This window comes from Tubulanus polymorphus, chromosome 3, assembly GCF_964204645.1.
Source record: "Tubulanus polymorphus chromosome 3, tnTubPoly1.2, whole genome shotgun sequence".
Classification (NCBI taxonomy): domain Eukaryota; kingdom Metazoa; phylum Nemertea; class Palaeonemertea; order Tubulaniformes; family Tubulanidae; genus Tubulanus; species Tubulanus polymorphus.
In genome coordinates this window covers 10,747,481-10,770,148 of record NC_134027.1, presented here as the reverse complement: position 1 = coordinate 10,770,148, position 22,668 = coordinate 10,747,481, and the positions used below count along the sequence as shown (strand labels likewise).

Here is a 22,668-nt window from a genome sequence, read left to right as displayed (position 1 = left end):
AGTAGAGGTTTGGGGGCTCATTAATAGGTGTGCACAGTTGAACGACCGAGTTGACTGGTTCGGTCTGCCCGACCAACCTTCAGAAAGGGCTAAATCACTCTAGACCGAGGTGACCTGAGTTCATCAATCGAACAGGGAATTGAGACAACTAGTCAGCTCAGTCAACCCAATCAAACACACCTAGTCATTGCCCGGGTCATCCGAATATCATAATTATCAAAATCAATTACTTACACCTAATTTACAATAAGACACCCTACCAGTGCACAAGCATAGCTCATAATCAAATCTAATCAGACCCGTGATTACATAAACTAAATCTGTAACTAAAATCTGTCAACTACTGAGACCAGAAATCCCACATGTGAGAAGAAGGAAAGGGTTGCGTAAGCGATGTGCTAGCTCGGGTTCAAATAGGCATACAGAATTTTCTATTTGATTTTCTCTTTTTCGGAAAGTCATCTATGCGCATTGTGAATCAGCCATCAGAATGAGTTATTGGCATTACAACATTAACCAGGATAAATCAGAGTAAGCTCGATATCCACTGTCTTCCTAAAAACAGATTAGTAAAATGGCATGTGATATTTTGCCAAGGCGGCATTATTCCTGTAAATGCTATTTTGCCAATGGCTTGTGCTGATTGGCTAATTTACACTATGCATAGCCATGTCTGCTGGGGGCTCAGCTTCCAGGAAAGTGGAGAGTTTGAGAATAAAGAGCAGAGCAGTTTTTGAACCTGGGCCAGCATATGGCATGCATCGACCACCGGCTCATGGAATCACTCTGAAAGTTTTAATTACATAGGCCTATAAGCTAGTGTAGTATCTAGCCGTTGTTCCTCAAACAACGTTGTAGGGGACCGTAACGATGTCAGGTATTCAGACTACATACAAACACTCAACCTTAACCTAACTCCATCTCTAGTAAAACAGACCCTAGACCTTTAAACCCTAACTTCTGTTCTGGACCCTTTAGACCGTAACCCTATTCCCTAACCCTATCAAAATCCTAACCTAAAACCTAATACCATGATTTGATCATTATTTTTACTTATTTATCTTATTATATATAAAAGCCATTGGCAAAGTAGCGTTTACACGAAAAATGTTGCATTTGCAAAATATTTACTTCGACTTCATTCCTAATAAATTTGGATTAACATAAGAAGAACGTAAGAAAATATGCTTAGGTATCGATATAATGTCGAAAAACTTTTTCCCACCTAAGAAGGAGTACTGACACCAAGATGGCCGCCAATTGCGTCATAATTGGCTGATCAAAAATACCTGTCTCAGGTATGAAATATCCCTTTCCAAAGAATACCCATCAGCAATTGCAATGAGAAATTGCAAACCAGTAGGAAGCTACAGGACTCAGAATTCGGGCCAAAATTGACATTTTTGGCCACCAAAAAGGCCATAGGATGACCATCTTGAGTCTGATCGACCCAATTTTTGTTATTCAAATGTACATGAAAGATCAAGGTAATTGATCAAGGCGTCTTCAAAATTTCCCCCAAAAAGTTCAAAAACGTGTAACAAGTGCTGATTTTAGCGAACAACAATGGCTGCCAGTTGGCCATCTTGATTCTGACAGGGCCAGTTTTTGGGCTTAAGATATGTCTAGGGTAGATACATACATGTATAAACCAAATATCAAGACATTACCTTGAAAGGTCTTCAAAACTTCCCAAATAACTGGATTCCGTCTACGGACGGACGGACGAAAAGTGAACGCAATAGCCCGCTGGGACATAAGTCCCAAGTGGGCTAAAAAGCTTACTACCAACAATTACTATTTTAGGTAACCTGGTAACTACATCTCTACCTGATTTTTTCGATCTTGTTTGGTCAAAATATGTTTAGGCCGCTTGGATAACGATTTAAATCCAATTTTTCCTGAATGAGAAAGATAGACACGACTATTAACCAGAGTAATAAAAAACAACGAGTAAATGTGAAAATTCACACGCGTAAAAGAGAAGGCCCGAACAAAAATTTATTATCTATCGTTTGAGTTCGCTAAATAGCACGACACAATTGCGTCGATTTGATTTAAATTACACCGTTTCAAAGCCGGTTCAGGAGTTTGTGACCCCCGACCACCGCTCTAGGAACTGACCCTTCCTTCCCTTTTCGAGCATGCCTTTGCTGCGGTGTTTGCCATGTTTATGGGTTTTATTTTGTTGTTTGAACGCGCCGGCCCGATGGGCTACATTTCCAGAATCCGCCATTGCTGTAACGGATGGTTCATTCGGATGATGCAGCGTCGGGTTTGTTATTTTTCGGGGCGACTATTTCTTTCGCTCACGTTTTACCAGTCCCCAAAGGAACCGGGTTTATCATATAATGCCTGTTGTCGACTAATATATGAAACAAAATCAGTTCAACAGGTCACAGGTTTGATTCGATAAAGTGAATAATCAAAATTTGATTGAATTCAATTTGAAGGAAAAGGCCGCGGAGTTAACCGCGGCTGATTCCGATTTAAACCACTCGAGATGAGTTATCGATGACGTCAGATGTAAACAATAACAACAAACCACCGATAAAACACAAATTGACGTCACAAAGCAATAAATAACTATATTTCCGATATAGACATAATTCAATTCCATTCCAAAAATCTTTATTTTCCTTCGAGTAATATGATATTCAAGGCCTGATTTTTTATTAGAAAAGATGAGAAAAAAGGACGAAATACCAAATTTATTGAAAAAGCGATGACAAAATAATTATATAAACATTTAAAAAAACAATAACACTTAATAGTGTTTAACTACACCCGCTTCATAATTCGAAAATAAAAAGAATTATTTTAATTCGATAAGATCCCCCTACCGGCAGTGGTTTCACGCTTTGGAATGATTTAATAAGAAAATTGGTAGTTATAAGTAAATGGGAAAAAATCATTTTATTCACTAAATCGATTTTCGTAAATTCTAAATCTCATAAAAAAACACTTGAATTCCGGCCTTTTCTTACGTAATTCATACAATCTGATGACGATTTTGATTTACTGACGAGACGTACATTTCGTGCTGGAAATGGGAAAAATTAATCCAGTTTCTTACGAATTATATCTGATCAAAAAATACATCGAATTTCTTATCAATGCATAAATCAGATATCTATTTTTTTTCTTGTGTCCCCAGGATGCTTGCGTAATGAGGCCAAACCAAATACAAGACGTAGAAACATAGTAAATCGGCGCCCGTAAGGTTTCATTGGGATCTTGTAAATATACGACGTCGTTACTGAATCCATTGGCATGGACCACGCCCCAATTTAGATGAAATTCGCTAAATAAAAGCTATAGAATATGAGGCTTTGATTTCGTTTGCACGTTCACGTCGTGTCAACAGTCAGCTGCCACATGTCATTAGTTGAATCATCTAAAACTCTAAACTTCGTTTTAGAGTAGTTCACGGTTGAATCATGTCTTCTTCGTCAGAAAATCACTCACATTTCGTAAAAGTCGATCTGTTATTACTTAGGCCTAGCTTATTGAGGCTGACGTTGGGGGTGGGTATCGTAGCTGATTATACCTGACCACCAATTACTGTGGGGCTACGTCTGATTGTGCCCATAGACCCACGTGGCTTAAAGATGTTATGCGGCCTGGCGTTCTGGGTATCGTCGATCGGTTGGTCTGACCTGCGCAAACCGAGAGGCTAAAAAGAATCCTGGGTCCAGTTCCACACTACCGAGTTAAGATTTAACTCTGGGTTAAATCGCTGAAAATGAACTAACTTTAACTCATGTTAACTCACAACTGTGGAACTGGGTCCTGAGGCCAGCTTTATAGACTGGTATATTAACCTTAACCCGGGGGTCAACTTTACTGAAAATGAATTGAGTTAGCAACCCGGGCTAGAGTTGATACCAGTTTATTAAACCGGAATCTGGAGTTTGGTCATGTCAAGTTTCGCTCATAGAGCCGGACCCGATTGGTGACTGGTTCTGACGACACACCATCCGAACGAAAAATACATATCAGAAAATGAGGGACATATTCTTTTGGATAGATACGAAATATTCGATTTTGATACAAAATATATATAATGTATAACCTACATTTACACAATAACTGACCATCGATGATCTACAAGGCTTAACCTGCGCTTAGATACACATACATTAGAAATATTAGAAATTAGAGATACATATATATACGAATAAGAAGTCTAAATCAAAAAATATCTTCATTCATACAATAGATCTGATAGATACAGTAGTCTCCGATAATCCGTTCAATTCGGTAAAATGAAAGTTTTCCGTTTGCTACATTGATTTTCGTCCTTCTTTAAGCCGGTAAAATATTGGAAAAATAAAAAAGCGAGTTTTTAGAAAATGAGGCAGATGATTTTCAACAAAAAGACACATACACCATTCTTCAGGATTTCATCTTTATTGCTTGGAAACTACATTTCAATGCAGTGAATTTTCTCGCAAAAACAACTGCACCAGCATATCATTTACAGCTTGGAAGTTGCACAATAGATGAATTGGAAATATAAATTGGACTCAAAATAAAAGACGATTTCTGTACTGACGACTTATCCCATAATAACTTAAAACGAGTTTTGAATGTACTTCGTTTGTTTTTTTTTACACTATATACATGTAACACAAATAACTATTTGCTCATTTAAGATATTAGCCAACCATTAATTTTCAATTACGATAACATTGTTTGCGCCACAAAGAAATTACATTTGCACAGAGCAAAAAACAGGTTCCTGGTTCCTAGTTATAGGATATACAGTGTATATTTGTATTTATCGACAGTAAAGATAAGATACAAATACAGTTTGAAGAAGGAATCTATTATAAATCATTATACCATTATAATATCACGATTCGATTTCTATAGGTGGGCAATAAAAAAATCGGTTTTTCCCGCGACATTTCATCTTTACCTACATTCAAAAAAATCATTTACATGTATATATGTACGGAAGAGCATAGTGGCCATATGTTTTTTTTCAAAATTCGGCTTTAGTTACTTTAAATTTTGACTTAGTTATCTATACAAAGTCTTAATTTCGACTTTTGAACTCGAAATTTCGATTTACTAACCAACTAAGTCGCATTTTGACTTAGTAACTCGACCTTTTCACTTGGTATCTCGGAATGTTGACTTTATATCCGAAATTCCGAAATTCCAAAATTTCGAGTTTAAAACGTCGAAATTTCGACTTAGAAAAAATCGTATGGCTTATTTGTTTTTTTATTCAGTAAATATTTTTTTCAACATCGGATTCTTTTTACAATATCGCAGACGAACGTAAAAATAAGAAATCAGTCTGCTCGCCTTCGTTTCTGTATTGCTCGTATTTCACCGAAGAACTGGCATTTTCGCGCCGCTTCCGATGGCATTTGTATCTACGTGCTATCGCGCCGGTACTGATAACGAATATCAGGCTGACCGGGACGAGTGTTCCGAGCAGAACCCAACTGGCAATTGACGAACAATACAAATGTTTCTCAACATCGACGATAAGCACACCTCGTAAATATCGCGGAGCGGAGCAACTGAAATGAACAATAATTTGGAAATTAGCCATTTTAATCTGAATTTTAATTGGAAACTCTCGGACACTTCTATTTGACAACAGTTGTATCGAATTACCCTCAAAATCAGAATAATTTCTAGTTCGTTTTCAATCGATTTCAAACTACTCTTATTTTCGTTGACAGGTAGTCTGGTTTGCAAAGCGCAAGGTTTCCATCGCTTAACAGTTCTTGGAATTGGAATGAAGGCCATTTCCTATACAACTTCTCTGATTTTATTTCTCTGTAGCTAAATGAGAATCATTTATCATTGGCCGTCACCCACCGAAACTGATCTCGGAAGCTTGCAATAATACTAATTTGAATTTAATAACGCCTTTTGACTGTGATACATTGGAGGACAGCGCTTATTACCCCCAACCCAGCCTATAACCCTAACCATATATATTCCAGTCATTTCTGGGAGAAGTACCATCCGAACAGCTGCTAGCCGCTCAGGAGTCATCTTTCAGACCACGTACCCATTTAATCCCGGGTGAAAAGGAGGCAATGAGGAAAATTATCTTGCCCGGGGACACTACAATTTTGTACGGGGCTCGGACCCACGACCTGGCTTCCTATTCGAATGCTCTGACCACTCACCAACGCCGCTCGCATTGATGTGATAGTAACTGATGTGCAATAAGCAAATAAAATGCGCTTACACGAGATAAGCAGTTGATGGAAGATCTTTCATCCACAGCACGTCGCAGTCGCAAGTCCAGGTATTATTGGTCAAGTTAAGGTAGTCTAAACGGGACCACGGTAACAACCTCTTCGGTAGGAATGATAACAAGTTATCGCTAACGTCCACTATTGATAATTGCTTCCATGACGAATTGAACGAATTTTCTTCGATGCTGTAAATTCGATTATGCTGCAGATATACGTTCTCTAGGCGACGTTGTTTCGCAAACGTGTCTCTAGTTATTCCGTTGATGTGATTGCAGCGCAGGTCAAGTGACGTCAAGTTATGCAAATTACGAAACGGTCGACCGATCAAAGTATCGATTTTATTATGCGAAATGTTGAACATTTTCAAATTCGATTTTTCGTTGAACCAATCATCATGAAGGCGATGAATATAGTTGTGAGACACGTTCAGCATCGATAGTTCAGGCAGCCTTATGAATGCACGCTCAGTGATGAATTTAATCATATTATGAGACAGATCCAAATCTTCCAAACGTACGAGGTGATGAAGGTCAATTTGTCTGATAGTTTTTAATTTGTTATGCGTTAAACTTAAGATTTTCAGCTGCCATAAACCGACGAAACCATCCCGATTCAGCGTACTGATGTCGTTATATCCAAGATTTAGATTCATCAAATTTGAGGCATTTTTCATCGAGCCATTGCCAATTGTCGAAATAGAGTTGTTGAATAACACCAAGTGGACTAGTTTATTGCGAGGGAATTCTCGAATATCCGAAATCAAATTCTGAGATAAATCCAAGTATGTTGCCGTCCGAAAAATGCTCCAATTGGAAGAAATGTTAAGTATTCTTGAGTCACGACAATCGATCCAAGTTAAGACCATATTACATCTACATTGCCTCGGACATTGACTCATAGCGCCATTTGCGAAATAAACCAACAATAGTAATACGCGGTAAAATGATGCGTACATTTCGATAAGGATTCGACGAAAGTTAAGGAAAGTATTCTCGTTTTTTTTCGAGAATATTTTGCCATCTATATCCACTATTCGTTTTTATTCACGCACAACTATCGACGCCTGAAGCACAACTTGAAGAACTATTCATGTTGCTGACCTACAATGCAAGAGACATATTCAAATTACTAGTACACATCTTTACTCAACAAAGTGAGCGTCATAAACTATGATTTGTGATACGTCTAAAAAGTTATTCGGTAATGATTAATCTGTCGTGAGAACAATGCGTAGAATAGCTATATTCGGCAGGCGCCACGGCTTTTAGAAAAGGTATTCAATAACATAATGTACGACGTAACAGATTTCAATGCACGAAAGAATGTCTGTTTCATTTTAATGTTTTGGTATGGGAAATGCGAAATCTCGTCGTAAAAGGCTTTTTCACGGTTTGCCATTTCGACGCGACAGCGTTCGTCGGATTGAATGTGGACCTGCCTTCTAGGGGTGTGCGTCTTTCAATCCCATTCGAACCAGCTAAACCGGGCGTATGACCGGTGATAATGACCAGTGATACGACAAAAGTATGATATCACTATTTGTGTAAAATGACACAATATTGAACACGTTCATTACAATTTATTGGACTCATATTGGCCTGGTATTACCGCAAACATAAATCATACGTCGTGAATTGAATCGATAAATAATGACATTAGAATTCATATTTAGATGTTGAAGTGGATTCACATGAGTTTTGTGGTTGATTCAATGATGTTTACACTAAACGACCACCGTGGCTGTAAATCAATCTCGTTATATCGTTTCTCGTGTTTTGCATGCAACCAAATATTTCGAAATACCTTAATTCCATGATTCTATTAATTGAAATACATGTAATTTAACAATTTGCTGTTTAGAAAGTCAGCTGATGATATACATGATAATATATACCTACCATTTAACCCGGCATGTTTTCGGACGACCATGCACCTGCAAGCTGCATACTTCGGTTTTATACCCATGTCAGAAATATATTTCACAATACCTGCTATTGGAAAATCATCGCTGAACTGAAAAATGATGTTACAGCTGGTTCAGTAAAATAAGCGTTCTCTGTTCGTTCATAATTAATGAGCAAAGCAGATTACGTTTCATGATTTTACCGATAACTGTAGATTTCAGAAGTGTTTCGTTTGTTAAGCGTTTATCGATAATTTCATTGTTTTGAATTCGCGTGATAATTGTGACAAAAATCACGTTTAATTTCCATTTTCCGCTCTATGCAGATATGTGGCTGATTCGGACCATATTTAGAAAAAGATACAACCTCAATATCCACCAATGATTTTGTTTTAATTGTTGACTATTTGTTCTAACGCCACGTTTGTTAAAACAGATTTATTTTTTGTTTTAACGCCGCGTTAAAACAAAAGAGTGAAACATGAAAATATGGCCTGAATCAGCCACCAATATTAGTTCATTACTCTCTGCCAAATTCCACTTTTCTCTACGCTGTCGAAAGCAACCTATTGTTTTATTCTACTTACGCCAAATTCCTATCTATCAAATGACGCTTGTGCGTCCCACTGGATATGCGTGCAATGGTCCACGATTAACTAAATTTCTCGCTTACTCCTCGAAGAAAGAAAGTAATATTCATAATTTTCCAATTTATAAATAATATGTTATTAATATGAATACATGAACGATGAAAGCAAATTAAACATCTCGAACAAAACATATGAAATAGAAATGGTGCATCTATAAACGGTGACTGATTCGGAGAGTTTGGCAACAAATCAAGGTTTGGTGGTGCAATGACAAACCTATTTCCTCCAAACTACTGGCAAGCGTCACAGAATCATGCAATCGATGCGCAGCCACCTCAGAGAAGCGCTTAATGAAAAAATTGAATTGCGATTTGCAGAAGCATTTAAACTCTAAGGCTGCTAGAAAGAAGGTCCCAGTAAGCGTTTTTATGCATACGATAAATGAATATCATTTCGAATTGAGTGTTCTCAAGAAACAACTCGAAAAGCTTCCGCATACACGCCTAAATGTTTTGCAGGAGAGTTCCTGGTTTCAATAGAATTGTCGACTTCGGGAAATTCCGTTTTTGATAAATCTATATCCAGACAAGGAAAACAATGGCTCGGTAAACACACGAGCATATAACCAGATTGTCTTGAATCACAGTTTTATTTTAGTGTACACTCAAACTATACGAGCAAATGCAAAACTTTTGTGGATATGACGGTGAAAGTACGGAATTTATTATTCTTAGAAATAACCGTTTCCGTTTATCAGAAGAAAATCAATATACGTTAAAAAACACTGGATATGTGAGTGTCATTGGACTATAAGGTTGATGTAAGATACAATGTGTTAAGTACGACGTGTGGAAGTTTTGATGCATTCTTCGGAAGGTGTATTCTTGTGTATACAATATTTCGTAAATATACAATACGTAAACGTTCAGCGCCTAAAAAATCTTACCGGATTCTCAGAGAATATACGAGAAAAATGTCAGGATTTCGGACTTGTGTTTTGCTTGTGTTAATTCATTGCTACGCATGTACAGCGACTGAAGGTAATTTTGATTTCACTAAGAGATGTTGTATAAAAGCGGGTTTTCAAATCAAGACAGGCTTACCTCATAACAAACTTATGCTAGCTACATCCATGTACTATTTTCTTAAATGATTAGACAATGAACTATCTTATAGTTGCTAGCCGCCTTTTTGTTAGGGTACTTTTGTCCGCGGGTTTCGTTTGGTCATTTTTTTTCTCTTTTTTAAAAACTATTTGTGATGCATGTTTTATCACGTTTCATTGGTCCATAGATGGATTTAGACAGGTTTTGTACTATTCAAACCATGTGAATCTCTAGTTTTCATTTCTAGTAAAATTCATTTCTAAATTTGCAACAATGCGATAATACTTTTTAATTTTCATTTACTAGAACATGGTTTCAATTGTTAGTATATATTAAGCTGGAATATCACGTCATTAATACGGTATCCCTCTTTTAATGGTATGCTATTCCGTAATGGCTGTAATGGTGGCCTCTTACACTAGGCAGAGGCTTTCATACACCCAAGAAAACTGCAAACATCACTCTTTTGTTGTCGATGCTACCCATACATTCTTGCATTATCATTAGATTTTTGTGATCGTAGATGATGTCACTTTTTATCACCTGCGTTGACTTGATATTTCACCGACAAAACAAGAATACGCTGTCTAATCTTTCCCCTTATTTAATCGATTACGTATGTGTACGTTAGAGAGTATAAGTAGCCGAATGTTTTGACTTTGAAAGCCATTACGAGTTGAGTTCAACGTTAGCATACACTATAATTGTACTTGAACGAAAATATCATTGCACGTTCGCGACATGAATTCCACTAACGTTATGCTTTATTCAAGATTACGTATACACTGGGGGAAGCTGCAACGTACTACTGCGTGTGCCAAGCTTCTCCTCCCAGCGGTAATAGACCCCTGAGTCAAGCGTGTTCTATTCGACTTCAAATAAAAGGTTTGTCCATAAGGTTCGTATAGCAAATGAGACTCAACTTTTAACTTAGCAAAAACTGAAATGGTATCTTATCATTCATATTATTAGTCAAACCCGAAAAGGCAGTTCTCATGCTGTCGATAGACGGTGGAACTATTTATGTATGCGAGATATCTCCGGCTGGTTACCCGAAAAGTCAGTTGCGATGGTGGGCAAAACCAAAGTTAAACCATCGGTAACAGGTCAAAAATCCCCTCGGTTAATATCCCCCCGGTAAAAATCCTTTATTTTTAGCGGGGCGATTTTTACCTGGGGGGACTTTTATCGTCTGGGATTTTTACCGGGAGGATTTTTACCTACATTCTAAACCATCATATGCAACTGACAACCTATCCCTGCAACATCGAATCGAATTGAATAAAAAGGTCTATCAGATAACTATACGGCTCTTAAATGTAGAGTCGTTTAAAATGGACGGCTCTTATTTGACAAAATCTGTAAAGCTATCAATAGGTGAGTAAACGTTAGTACGTCCATGTAAAAGAATGATTTGAAAAGTTTTAGAATGTTCGTTTTGAAAAATACGGAAACTGTCAATATTTTTTTCAAGTTCCAATGAAGCATTCCGCACAGATCTGACCTTTGATATGGTTTAGTCGTTTCTTCCAGGACCTTGCGTGGATTCGTCTGTTGAGAATGCGCGAAAACTACGACGTCTGTTATTAGATTAGATTAGATTATTTCTTAATTGCTCTTTTAATTATACATTATTTTTCTAGGACAAAAACAAAGGAGTAAATACATGAAAATTTATCTACATACTCCTGCATAATATCTTAACATACACTGCAATTTTTCTTAACACATTTCAATTCGGTTCCAGTAAATGCATTACCGGAAACACATGCCACCGCTCCACCTCCATCGCAAACAACAGGTTGGTATATATTGTTAAGTAAATATTTTCCAATGTCCGTTCATCCACTAAATATCGGACTTTTCTACAAACAAACCTGATGAACCAAGCTCATATTTGTATATCATTGTCTATAACCGATTTACGCGATCGTAATCTCACGTTGATGATTTCGGCAAGTGTGTTTGAGAAGTTTTTGTCAGTCGCAACATTTGTTCCATTTTGTAGACAAAATGGCGTTGATTGTCGGGATCGTGACTGGGCTTGTGGTTATCTTTATTATCATAGGCGTGACTATATATATCGGAAGGCGAGGTAAGATTTTCTGAATGCCTTTTACATTAATCAAACTGCATTTAGCGAATAGGTCGTAGTTTGATATTCTTGCGTAATAGTCTTAACGAAAACCTCCTTGTGGATACTAACTGTGAAAAGCTTCGAAAACGTTTTCATATTCCGTGCACGACAGTAAATCTGTCACACAAGACCTTATGTAATAGTTATAATAGAACAATCGTTTCTTTCCATTTCAGGATTGATAACATGTAGAGAAAAGAAAAATGTGTGAGAGGATTTTCTTTAACCTCAATCATAACGGCTCACCTTAAAGATATGAGCTGACAATTTTGGTGATTTATCTTTTAAAAAGGTCATAAATATTTTTCAATTTAGAAACAACTCACAACGATATGACCCAGACGACAATGCCGATCTGGATCGAAGAAACGGTAAAACAAACCCATAGATGATTCTTTGCTCAGAAAGTATTCAGACATAAAGCCAGGCTTGATAATATTCATTTTTGTTTCGTACGCTTTTCGATATTTTGTATAGCTTCAGAGGTGGCATTACAGTGGTACGGGATTCAAGTGCCTAATATGCAGGCGTTTGATTTCCATAATCTATAATCTTAACCTTTTTTATCATCAACCCAATTCATGTAGTCAATCGAGTTATCTCCTGGGCCCAGTTGCACAGTCGTGACTTAAAATGAAGACCAACTTAAGTCAATAGTTGGTCTTAGCCATTTATTTTGGTCTTAACTAAGTTGGTCTATTCTACCTGTTGCAGAGACAGGTCTTAGCACTAATCTCAGTTAAGACCAACTTAAGACTGACTTAAGACTAGCTTGAAAAAATTCAAAATGACTGACCATTCAGTTCAAACAAGTGTGTCCAGTGGTAAAACTCAACGAAAAAGGTCTATTAACTAAACGAGCGATGAAACATCGATGTTGGTAGGGCTTGTAAAGGGGAAACACAACTTTCTGACAGCATAGGTAAAAGTAATGTCAAATCCAGATCCGGCTAGATTTCTACATTACATGTTGCGCGTGTTGAATTATTTTAGATAGTATCGACGATGACCCTGAAAACCCAACGAAAACTAACAGCTCACGCATTCAGAATACTTTGGCCGAAACAACCGAGGAAGGTAGAATGTCGATTTCTCATATAGAACTTCACATCAACCTACGTGATATGCTCAGTTTACATATACCTATTATTCGTTTCATATTGTCTAGGTGATGAAGATCCATACGCGATTTCAGGAGATCCGGATCTGATACAAACGTACGTTGGTACTTCAACATTATCAGCAGAGCCAGGTGAATACAACAGCCGATTTGAGTTGCGGCTATTTCCAAAAGCAGAACGATTATACGCGACTCATTTCAAATTTCAGCACCACCGATTTACGCATCAGTCGACAAGAAAAAGAAAGGGGACACAAATGTATTACCAAGTATAGTAACCGGTTAGGGAAGTGCTTTTTCAAAAGTGCTATTTTAATCAATTTTTGATTGTGTTATGTGTCTCTAAACGCGGTCTGTTAAGAAAAATTTGGTTAGATAAAAAAATGCGTTTTGTCTCCAAACGCATCACAAAAATTCGTGCGTTCAAGATTTATTACAGCTAAAGCTGTTTTATGGAAAATCCTGATTCAAATTTTAAGTTTCGAAATCTCAAAAAATACCCCCGCTGTATTTTTGTTTAAGAGATTGCTACTTTCGAAAACCCATTTTCGAATTTCCTCCTTTTATTCAAATCCGATAAACTAATTATACAATTTTGTAGAAAGCACGTTGAACGAAAAGGATTTTGGCCATTTTGACCACTACCAGTTAGAGCTCGATCCTTTAGACGGAGAGTCGGAAAGTCCATATTACGAAGTGAATGATGATGACCTGATGGAAATAAGGAAGCTAACAGATAACCGAGATTCAGCGGTTAGAAACCCGGATAGCGGACTAATCAACGAAGCTTTCGATTCTAAAGGCGAAACTGCAGATGACTATTTACTGTCGAACGGAAATCGCGTGGTCATTGAAAATGAACTGTATGCAAAAATTGGTCAACTCAATGACCGAAACTGCAGTACTCATGCTGGTAATTTACTTCAGTTATGCCGTTATGCATGTACCCTCCCTAAAGTTTATCAGGAAACATTGAGATGTAATTGAAATCTAATGGGAGCTCTGACCAATCCATTCATAGTGCCCGGTCTTTCAATGACCTGTAGGACGTATCCATTCCACACAGTGTCGATACGTATCTCCACCAGCTTAATGTTGTACTTTCAATTCTGCCTCCATTGCAGGGATAAAATGTTCCGTTCCCTCTGGAAACAAAAGAACCCCCTCAAGGGAAAACATAAGGACTGGTTTGATATTCAACATCTCTTCTAAATTAAAGTATCTAGCATCTTTGCAAAGGAAAATCTCTGTCAATGAATCCTCAACGTTTTTCGCTACAAGAAAAAAGTGTGCAGATGCCTTCGACAGTAAACCACTCGCGCGCTCTCTGCACTAAACTCACCCGGTGGCCACGCGCGTTTCTATGAAGATGTTTATACGAATGCAAAATCAACCAAATCCTAAAATGAAACTTTATCTTCAGAGAAAAATTCGACATTGTATCTCAAAACAAGTAAAAGTTACAGCAATGACACAGAATTACCAATTTTTCTGAGGCGCCTTCTTAAGGGACGAATCGTTTTTAAGCTGTTACTGTGTCCGCTTGTTGCAACCAAGAAAATAAACACCATCAGAAAATAAGAAATTGTCACCTTTCTAACGATACGTAACTTAAATTTTTGACACTTAATCGCGCTGAAGGTTTAAGTGTAAAGAAAAAAAAATTAGAATCTGTCCAACAATGTGGCAGCGGGACCTCTTGGACCGCCTCAAAATGGCACCTGGTACCTGAAAACTTCCCTATTGTATGAAATCATAAAGCTTGCAATGAAGGCACATACCAGGTACATGTATCTACATACCGTTCAGCAAATTTCGTTCGAAACTGCATTGTAAAAAACTATACTATAGAAAACCCGTTATCACTATTTTGCATATCTTACTATGATCAGTCTTCTGTTTTTACACTTAATTTTCAAATGTTTAAAACTTGCCCTACATTACTATTATCCCGTGCTTAAACAGTTCAATAATATTCATGCATGAATCATCTAACGATAAAATACCGAATTTTCATGAATAATCACCAAAAAATCGCCCGTATAATTTATGCCTCGGAATAAACGGTCTCGTTGTCACAATTTCTATCGAAATCCTTCTTTTATGAAGATTATTTGAGACTATTTGATATGATATGAGTTTTGGTATTTGCTCAGAATCGATTAGCAGTGATCGATTTGTTGGCGTTTCCAATCATCGATTATTTCCTTCGGAAAACTTGGCTTGGAGCTGTCTTTATTTCAGCGAATGAAGATCAATGCGCGATCTCTGGAAACCAGGATCTGATAGAAACACATGCTGGCAGCCCTGCATTATCAGCAGAGTCAGGTAAATATAACAGTCGATTTATATTGCAATCCAACACAGATTATGGACAGAGTGATCATTAAACTGAGATGCATTTCAAATTTCAGCACCACCCATTTATGCACAAGTCGACATGAAAAAGAAAGTGGACAAAAACGAATTACCAAATCTGGGGCGCGGTAAGGGAAATTTCATTAATCAAAATTGCATTTTGATTGTGATACGTCTCTCTAAGCGTTTCACAATAATTCCTATTTTCAAACTTTTCCATTGACTGATTTACTGATTCTATTTAAATTCGATAAACACCTTGTAGAAAACACATTGAACGACACAGATTTTGACCACTTTGACCACTACCAGTTGGAACTCGATCCTTTGGACCAAGAGTCAGAAAGTCCGTATTACGAAGTGAATGACGATGACCTGATGGAAATAGCAAGGAAAACAGAAAACCAAGATTCAACCGTTAGAAAGCCGGATAGCGGACAAATCAATGCAGCTTTCGATTCTAAAGACGAATCTGATTACTTTTCACCGTCAAACGGAAATCGTGTGGTCATTGACAATTACCTATATGTAACAAGCGGTCAACTTAATTACGACTACTACACCACTCATACTGGTAATTTAATCGATACTTCAGATGTGCATTGAACGTAATACATGTGCGCCCTACTCCCTAAAAGTGTTTCCAGAAGCCTGGAGATCTATGAAGTACCTGACAAATCTATTTATTGCCCAATCTTTCAATGACTGAAATGTTTCCGCTCTACACAAAGTATTGATACGTCTATCAGCTTAATGATATTCCATCCTTTTTCCATCATCCCCGGCATCGAGACTTGCCACGGTACGAAACCCTGCCACACTTAACCAGGTGCGCAGGTACAGTGCGATGATTGCCCGCCGCACCAAATTTCACGGATAAACTATAAATATGGAAAACCCGTACTAAAATAAACCGGGATATTATATTGGCTAACAATGACATCATCTAAGCTGCGCACTCGGCCTATAGTGGCAGGTTTCGTGCCGTGGCTGAGTGTAGCGATGTCATCAGGTTCCTAGGAAAATTTGATTTTATATCTCTTATAACTCCTTAATTGCGTACAATCAAATAATGTACGACTGTATTGTCTTTCGAAAAAGTAAGGTGTCAGGAGTTTCCTTCCTTTTAGCGAATGAAGATCAATGCACGATTTCTGGAGACCCGGAGCTGATGGAAACGCATGTTGGCAGCGCCACATTATCAACGGAGCCAGGTAAATATGGCTGTCCATTTATATTTCAATTAAACGTAGATTACGAACCGAATGGTCACTAAACTGAGATCCATTTCAAATTTCAGCACCAACGATTTATGCACTAGTCGACAAGAAAAAGAAAGGGGACAAAAACGAATCACCAAATCTAGGGCGCGGTAAGAGAAATTTCATTTAATCGAAAATAAATCAAATCTGTTTTTTATTAAGTTTGGATTGCGATGATATACATTGTTACGTGTCTCCAAACATATCACAACAATTCGTATCTTCAACATTTTTACAGCTACAACCGTTTTGTGGAATATCCGGATTCAAATTTAACGTTTCGATATCTCGAAACATACCTCGCGCTGTATTTGTGATTTCTAATTTCAAACCCACTTACTGATTTACTGATTTTTTATTCAAATTCGATGAACACCTCGTAGAAAACACGTTGAACGACACAGATTTTGACCACTACCAGTTAGAAGTCGATCGTTTGGAACAAGAGTCAGAAAGTCCGTATTACGAAGTGAATGACGATGACCTGATGGAAATAGCAAAGCAAACAGCTACCAGAGATTCAGCGGTTAGAGGACTATTCAATGAAGCTCTCGATTCTAAAGATGGATCTGGTGATATTTCATTGTCAAACGCAAATCGCGTGGTCATTGAGAATGACCTGTATGTAACAAGTGGTCAAATTAATGACCGAAAAATATGCGCATAATGAACCAAGAAAAAAAAGATATGCATCGCTTTATTCATTGACCAGTTATGTAGTCGTCAATAAAGATGGTGGCGATTTTTGACTTAAAGAAAGGAATTGCATATAATCGTAGAATTATGAATAGAAATATTTACAAGAGCCCAAATGAAACCTCACATTTTAATGTTTTGTCTCACGGTCGCAACTCTTGTTACTGTGGCAAGTGAACATTTCGGTAAAGAAGTGGGAAAAAATCCTGATTCAAGGCCCGGATTCAAGGTCGATGCTCAACAATCTAACAATTTCAATATTCCAATGCTTCAATGCCCCATTCAATGACCTTGAAAAAATCTAATGACCTTGAAACTCACCACAATCATAGCACATGTCAGCAGCTACAATTTTGTAATTGATTGTGGTAAAAAAATATGCCTAAGTACCAATATGATATGGAAGTACCAAGTTATTCTACTATTCAACGCCCCCTGGTGACCATATGCGAAGCCCAATGACATTGACACTCACCATCATTATAGAACATGTCATGAGCTACAACTTTGCAATTGATCATGGTAACGCCCATTCAACGCACCCTAGTCACCATATAGAACAATTTATGTCCTTGAAACATATCACAATCATAGACCATGTCATAAGCTACAACTCTCCAATTGATTATGGTAGCAAAATATGCATAGATACGAATATAATGTAGAAATACTAAGTTATTGTATTGTTCAACGACCCCTGGTGGCCATATACAAAAACCGATGGGCTTGAAACTCATCACAATCATAGAACATGTCATGAGCTACAACTTTGCAATTGATTGTGGTAACGAAATATGCTTAAGAATCAATATAATTTGGGAAAACCTTTTTCCACCTACGAATGAGTACTGATGACACCAAGATGGCCGCCAATTGCGTCATAATTGTCTGATCAAAAACACCTCTCTCGGGTATAAAAGATCCATTTTCAAAGAATACTCATCAAAAATTGCAATGAGAAATGGCAAACCAGTAGGAAACTACAGGACTCAGAATTCGGGCCAAAATTTACATTTTTGAGCACTAAAAAGGTCATAGGACGGCCATCTTGAGTCCAATCGACCCAATTGATGGGCCCTTGGGGGATTCAAATATATACGAAAGATCAAGGTAATTGATTTAAGCGTCTTTAAAATTTCCCTCAAAAAGTTCAAAAATGTGTAAAAAGTGCTGATTTTGGCGAACAACAATGGCTGCCAGTCGGCCATCTTGAACCTGATAGGGCCAGTTTTTGGGCTGAAGATGTGTCTAGGGTAGATACTTTTATGAACCAAATATCAAGACATTACCTTGAAGAGTCTTCAAAACTTCCCAAAATAACTGGATTCCGTCTACGTTCGGACGGACGAACGGACGGACGACGGACGAAAAGTGAACGCAATAGCCCGCTGGGACTAAAGTCCCAAGTGGGCTAAAAACGAAAGTATGAAAATAAACGAAACATATTTATTTGAAAGAAAAGCACCAGCAATATAAAATGCAGTTGGTTGAAAGTATAACATAGTCATGCGTAATGAAACACGGAATGAAAATAAACAAATAGTACAGTTAGTGTTCATGTATATAATCAAGATTGTGATGAAATTTAAAAAAAGTATTCCAGAATAGAAAATGACCCCAGGAGCAGTAGTAAAAATGTAAGAACTAGACTTACACTGAAATGTGTACGTGTAGAAAGCTCATAAACATGTTTAATACCGTATTAAACAAATTGCATCGAACCAGAATGAAATGTACAACAAAAACTTGAAAGAAAAAAGAATCAGAAATTGTATGAAAGTCAAGATGAGAGTTAAGAGAAATCTTCTTCCTCAATGCAACATCGGCTCGTAATGTATCGAAATAAGAAATTAAGATGAGATGTAAAAACTGAGTTGATTAACTAGATCTAGTTTTGCATGAAGTTGACTCATCTTAAGATAAAAATAAACTTCTTGACCCAGTTCCACACTTGTGGGTTAGAGTTAACTCTGACTTAAAGTTAGTTCATCTTCAATGATTTAACTCAGAGTTAAATCTTAACTCAGAACTGTGGAACTGGACCCTTTAAGATTAGACAACTTCATGTAATTCATGTCATCTTTTAGAAAATGAATTATAAATGATTATCGAAAGATTGTGTCAATCATTCACCATACAACGGGTATCGCATGCACGCCCTACTTTTCCAAAGCAACAGTTTCTCAATACAGTGGGAAGAAAAGGGTGAAAAGAAAATATACACGGGTATAACTAGGGGTTTAGGGATGCCACGCCCACTAGGGAAGTCGTCTGAAATGGGCAACTATCAGAAACTTCAATATTCATCGCCCCTGGTGCAAATGATTGGGGTTACAAAATATGCTCAAATACCAATATGATCCGATAGTACTACAGTTATTCGGCTATTCAACGCCCCTCGTGACCATATAACATACAAAGACTAATGACCTTGAATCTCACCGCAATTATACAACGTGTCATGAGCAGCAACAACTTTGGAATTAATTGTAGTTACAAAATATGCATAGATGCCAAAATAACAAGAGAAATTGTATGTAATTCAATATTCAATTCCCCTTGTGTCGAAACACAAAACTGTTTAACCCCGATTCCACCTAAGGAGACGAATCCCGTGAGGGTGGTATCAAATATTACGGCTATAAGTTAAAATTGTTGATATTATTCCTAAAAAAACCTTTTTCTTTCTACGAATGAAGACTGATTACGCCAAGGCCACCAATTGCGTGACTATGATCCAATTTTTCTCATACGAATAGGCCATTAGGGTATAAAGACATGATGATCACGATACGTTTGTGTAATGTCATTCACACAACCTTCTACCTCGCACGTTCGCTGATCTTTTTGAGTTAAATGCATCAATTCATAATCACCACACCAGATAGAGGACTAATCTCCGTTTGAGTCATTACTATACTAATGTTAAAAAAATTTCATTGAGAGTAAAGGGTCCCAAACTTTGGTATCAAATTAGTCAATCAATAAAAACCAGTAAAAATTTGAATATTTTCAAATCAAAGATGAAACGCCACTATGTATCTACTTATTAATTGATTATCCTCCTTTATTCATTCCCCTTTAAGCTGCTATATTTATTAAACATACTGGTGTATCTAAATATCTCTGTATTTATCGCAGTTAATTTTGAATAGTAGTTCCCTTTCGGCCAACTACTACTTTTTGTACATTTAGCATTCCTTTTCAGGGTTTCAGTTTATACAAGCCTTGCTTTTTCTGAAATCCCAGTTTTATATTACAACATTATGTATTATCTTTCATACTGTTTACATTGTTGCAATTTATCTCTGAAATAAATGAATAGATGAATAGATGATTAAGTAAAGTGTCTTCATAACTTCACTCAATGAAAACTTCAAAAATGTGTAAGAAGTGCTGATCTTGTCGAACAAAAATAGCCTTCAGTCGGCCATCTTCGTTCTGACCAGGTCACATTTTGGGCTTAAGATGTATCCAGGAAGAAAGACACTCTAAATATTTGGATGGATATATGAAAGCTGTGGATACTGGAGTGTGTAATGGGTAGTGTAGTGTGATCTGTGTGCATTTGTGGCCAGCACACAGATCACATTGTTCAATGGGGTTTGGTCCAGGACTCGCGAGATTTTCAACACGGAAGTAACGTGTAATAAATGATGACTTGAATTGCATGACTACCTACCACCGCTCATTATTGTTGGAAAACTAAACGTTCGGCACTGACTAAAAATTAGTAATAACATTTTAGAAATGGCCAGAATTTTAACTTAGGTTCTATCTCATTTTTATTTTACAATTGCGATTGGTATAATTTTTTTTTAAACGGCCGTTAAGGCTTCATGTTTCGTCTGCAATTCACTGCAAATAGTTACGCAACCACGCACATTTCAGTGTTTTTGGCAGCTGTACACTCAATCGGCACCGTTCGTTACTAGCTTCACTGCGGAATTATCATTAATTAACATCGCCATATCACATCATCAACTTATATTGTACCTTAAAACCCTAACAGCCGAAATAATTGAAATGCACACACGATTTCCATTATTGAAAATTGAGAGAGTGGCCATGTTTGTGAGGAGAGAATCCCACAATGATAATAAAAAGTCCGAAAATGAAACTTCGAGATAGTAGTTTATTTCAACGTTTCGACTATATCCTAATAGTCATCTTCAGGAATGACTATTAGGATATAGTCGAAACGTTGAAATAAACTACTATCTCGAAGTTTCATTTTCGGACTTTTTATTATCATTGTGGGATTCTCTCCTCATCGCGTCAACACGGATATTGTGTTCTACCTATCGTGGCCATGTTTGTGTTTGCTGCTTCGCGTAAATCCCGCGCGATGGCGCCACCGCGCGGAGTGGGGCCGATACGTCTAGGGTAAAAAGACTTTCAAATCCGAATATCAAGACAATCCAATGAATTCTCAAAATAACTGGATTTTGTCTACGGACGAACTAACGGAAGGGCAACGGAGCAAGCATGAACGAAATAGCCCGCTGGGACCAAGTGGGCTAAAAACGAATAAGAAAAATAGATGCATGCAAAACAGGGGTTTACTTAATTAACGCGACTTGTACTTGACTGTACGTCATTTGATTTTTCATTACATATACTACGTTACACAAATAACATTTTGCTCTACGTTTAGTTCATACGGTAAAAAGCATTAGCCAACAATCAATTATCAATCATCTGCTCCACAAAAATTACATTTGCACAGAGCGATTATATCTGACAACAATGGATTAATACATGATATTTACATTTAGCGATAGTAGAGAAATACGAACACAGTTTGAAGAAGTAACACATATTTTCTAAACATTATACCATGATAATACCGTAATATGATTTGCGTAGGCAGGCAATCAGAAATAGTACTATTCTTTTATTTAGTACGTATTTTTCAAACATCATATTTTCTATTCTATCTCAGTCGAACGTGAATATAAGAAATCAGTCTGCTCATCTTCGTTTCGGTATTTCGCTGAAAAACCGGCCATTTTTTCACCGGTGCCGATAGCGTATGTATTTTCGTACGATCACGCCGGTACTGATAACGAATATCAGGCCGACAACGACAAGTGTTCCTATCAGAATCCAACTGGTATTTGACGAACAATCCAAATAGTCCTCGATACAGCCGATTGGCACGTCTCGTAAAGATTGTGGTGCGGAACAACTGAAAACAAATTTGGAAATTGAAAATTTCGGAAACATTGTTAGACTTGACGACGACTTCTATTTAAGAACG

The 22,668-nt window shown here is 37.3% G+C and overlaps 3 protein-coding genes across 6 annotated transcripts in view; 1 reads left to right on the top strand and 2 right to left on the bottom strand.

Moving 5' to 3' along the window:
* The window catches only part of LOC141902070 (pre-rRNA-processing protein TSR1 homolog), a 79,906-nt gene extending 77,670 nt beyond the window's left edge, over nt 1-2,236 (bottom strand). Inside the window, exons 1-2 of the mRNA XM_074789712.1 lie at nt 2,125-2,236; nt 1,831-1,901 (exon numbers count right to left, since the gene is read on the bottom strand). Coding sequence (XP_074645813.1) covers nt 1,831-1,901; nt 2,125-2,236 — 183 coding nt within the window. The remainder of the gene's footprint in view (nt 1-1,830; nt 1,902-2,124) is intronic.
* Nucleotides 2,237-4,395: 2,159 nt separating this feature from the next.
* On the bottom strand, nt 4,396-8,774 carry LOC141902361 (uncharacterized). Its single transcript, XM_074790045.1, has 4 exons — nt 8,724-8,774; nt 8,132-8,246; nt 6,224-7,333; nt 4,396-5,540 (listed from the first exon to the last, which is right to left on the bottom strand). Exons 3-4 carry the CDS (start codon nt 7,186-7,188, stop codon nt 5,273-5,275), a joined length of 1,233 nt encoding a protein of 410 aa, XP_074646146.1. The 5' UTR covers nt 7,189-7,333; nt 8,132-8,246; nt 8,724-8,774; the 3' UTR covers nt 4,396-5,272.
* A 413-nt stretch (nt 8,775-9,187) lies between these two features.
* LOC141901082 (uncharacterized) lies at nt 9,188-20,732 on the top strand. Of its 4 annotated transcripts, none has more exons than XM_074788158.1 (15): nt 9,188-9,766; nt 11,580-11,633; nt 11,841-11,927; nt 12,146-12,176; nt 12,285-12,340; nt 12,963-13,046; nt 13,138-13,221; nt 13,299-13,358; nt 13,691-14,002; nt 15,334-15,417; nt 15,504-15,575; nt 15,713-16,021; nt 16,578-16,661; nt 16,748-16,819; nt 17,093-20,732. In XM_074788158.1, exons 1-15 carry the CDS (start codon nt 9,700-9,702, stop codon nt 17,374-17,376), a joined length of 1,740 nt encoding a protein of 579 aa, XP_074644259.1. In that variant the 5' UTR covers nt 9,188-9,699; the 3' UTR covers nt 17,377-20,732. The 4 variants fall into 4 exon arrangements, with proteins under 4 accessions (XP_074644259.1, XP_074644260.1, XP_074644258.1 ...); XM_074788157.1 differs by having other exon boundaries at nt 9,190-9,766; nt 13,299-13,370; XM_074788161.1 differs by lacking the exon at nt 9,188-9,766 and adding an exon at nt 10,320-10,730 and having other exon boundaries at nt 13,299-13,370.
* Nucleotides 20,733-22,668: the final 1,936 nt, after the last annotated feature.

Bases quoted from the DNA above. Each gene is read 5' to 3' on its own strand.
- LOC141902361 (XM_074790045.1), bottom strand. From the start codon at position 7,188: ATGTACGCATCATTTTACCGCGTATTACTATTGTTGGTTTATTTCGCA. The intron at 5,541-6,223 runs GTAAGCGCATTT...TGTTCATTTCAG, and splicing joins CCATCAACTGCTTATCTCGT to TTGCTCCGCTCCGCGATATT.
- LOC141901082 (XM_074788157.1), top strand. From the start codon at position 9,700: ATGTCAGGATTTCGGACTTGTGTTTTGCTTGTGTTAATTCATTGCTAC. The intron at 13,222-13,298 runs GTGAATACAACA...TTCAAATTTCAG, and splicing joins AACATTATCAGCAGAGCCAG to CACCACCGATTTACGCATCA. The intron at 15,576-15,712 runs GTAAGGGAAATT...AACACCTTGTAG, and splicing joins ATTACCAAATCTGGGGCGCG to AAAACACATTGAACGACACA.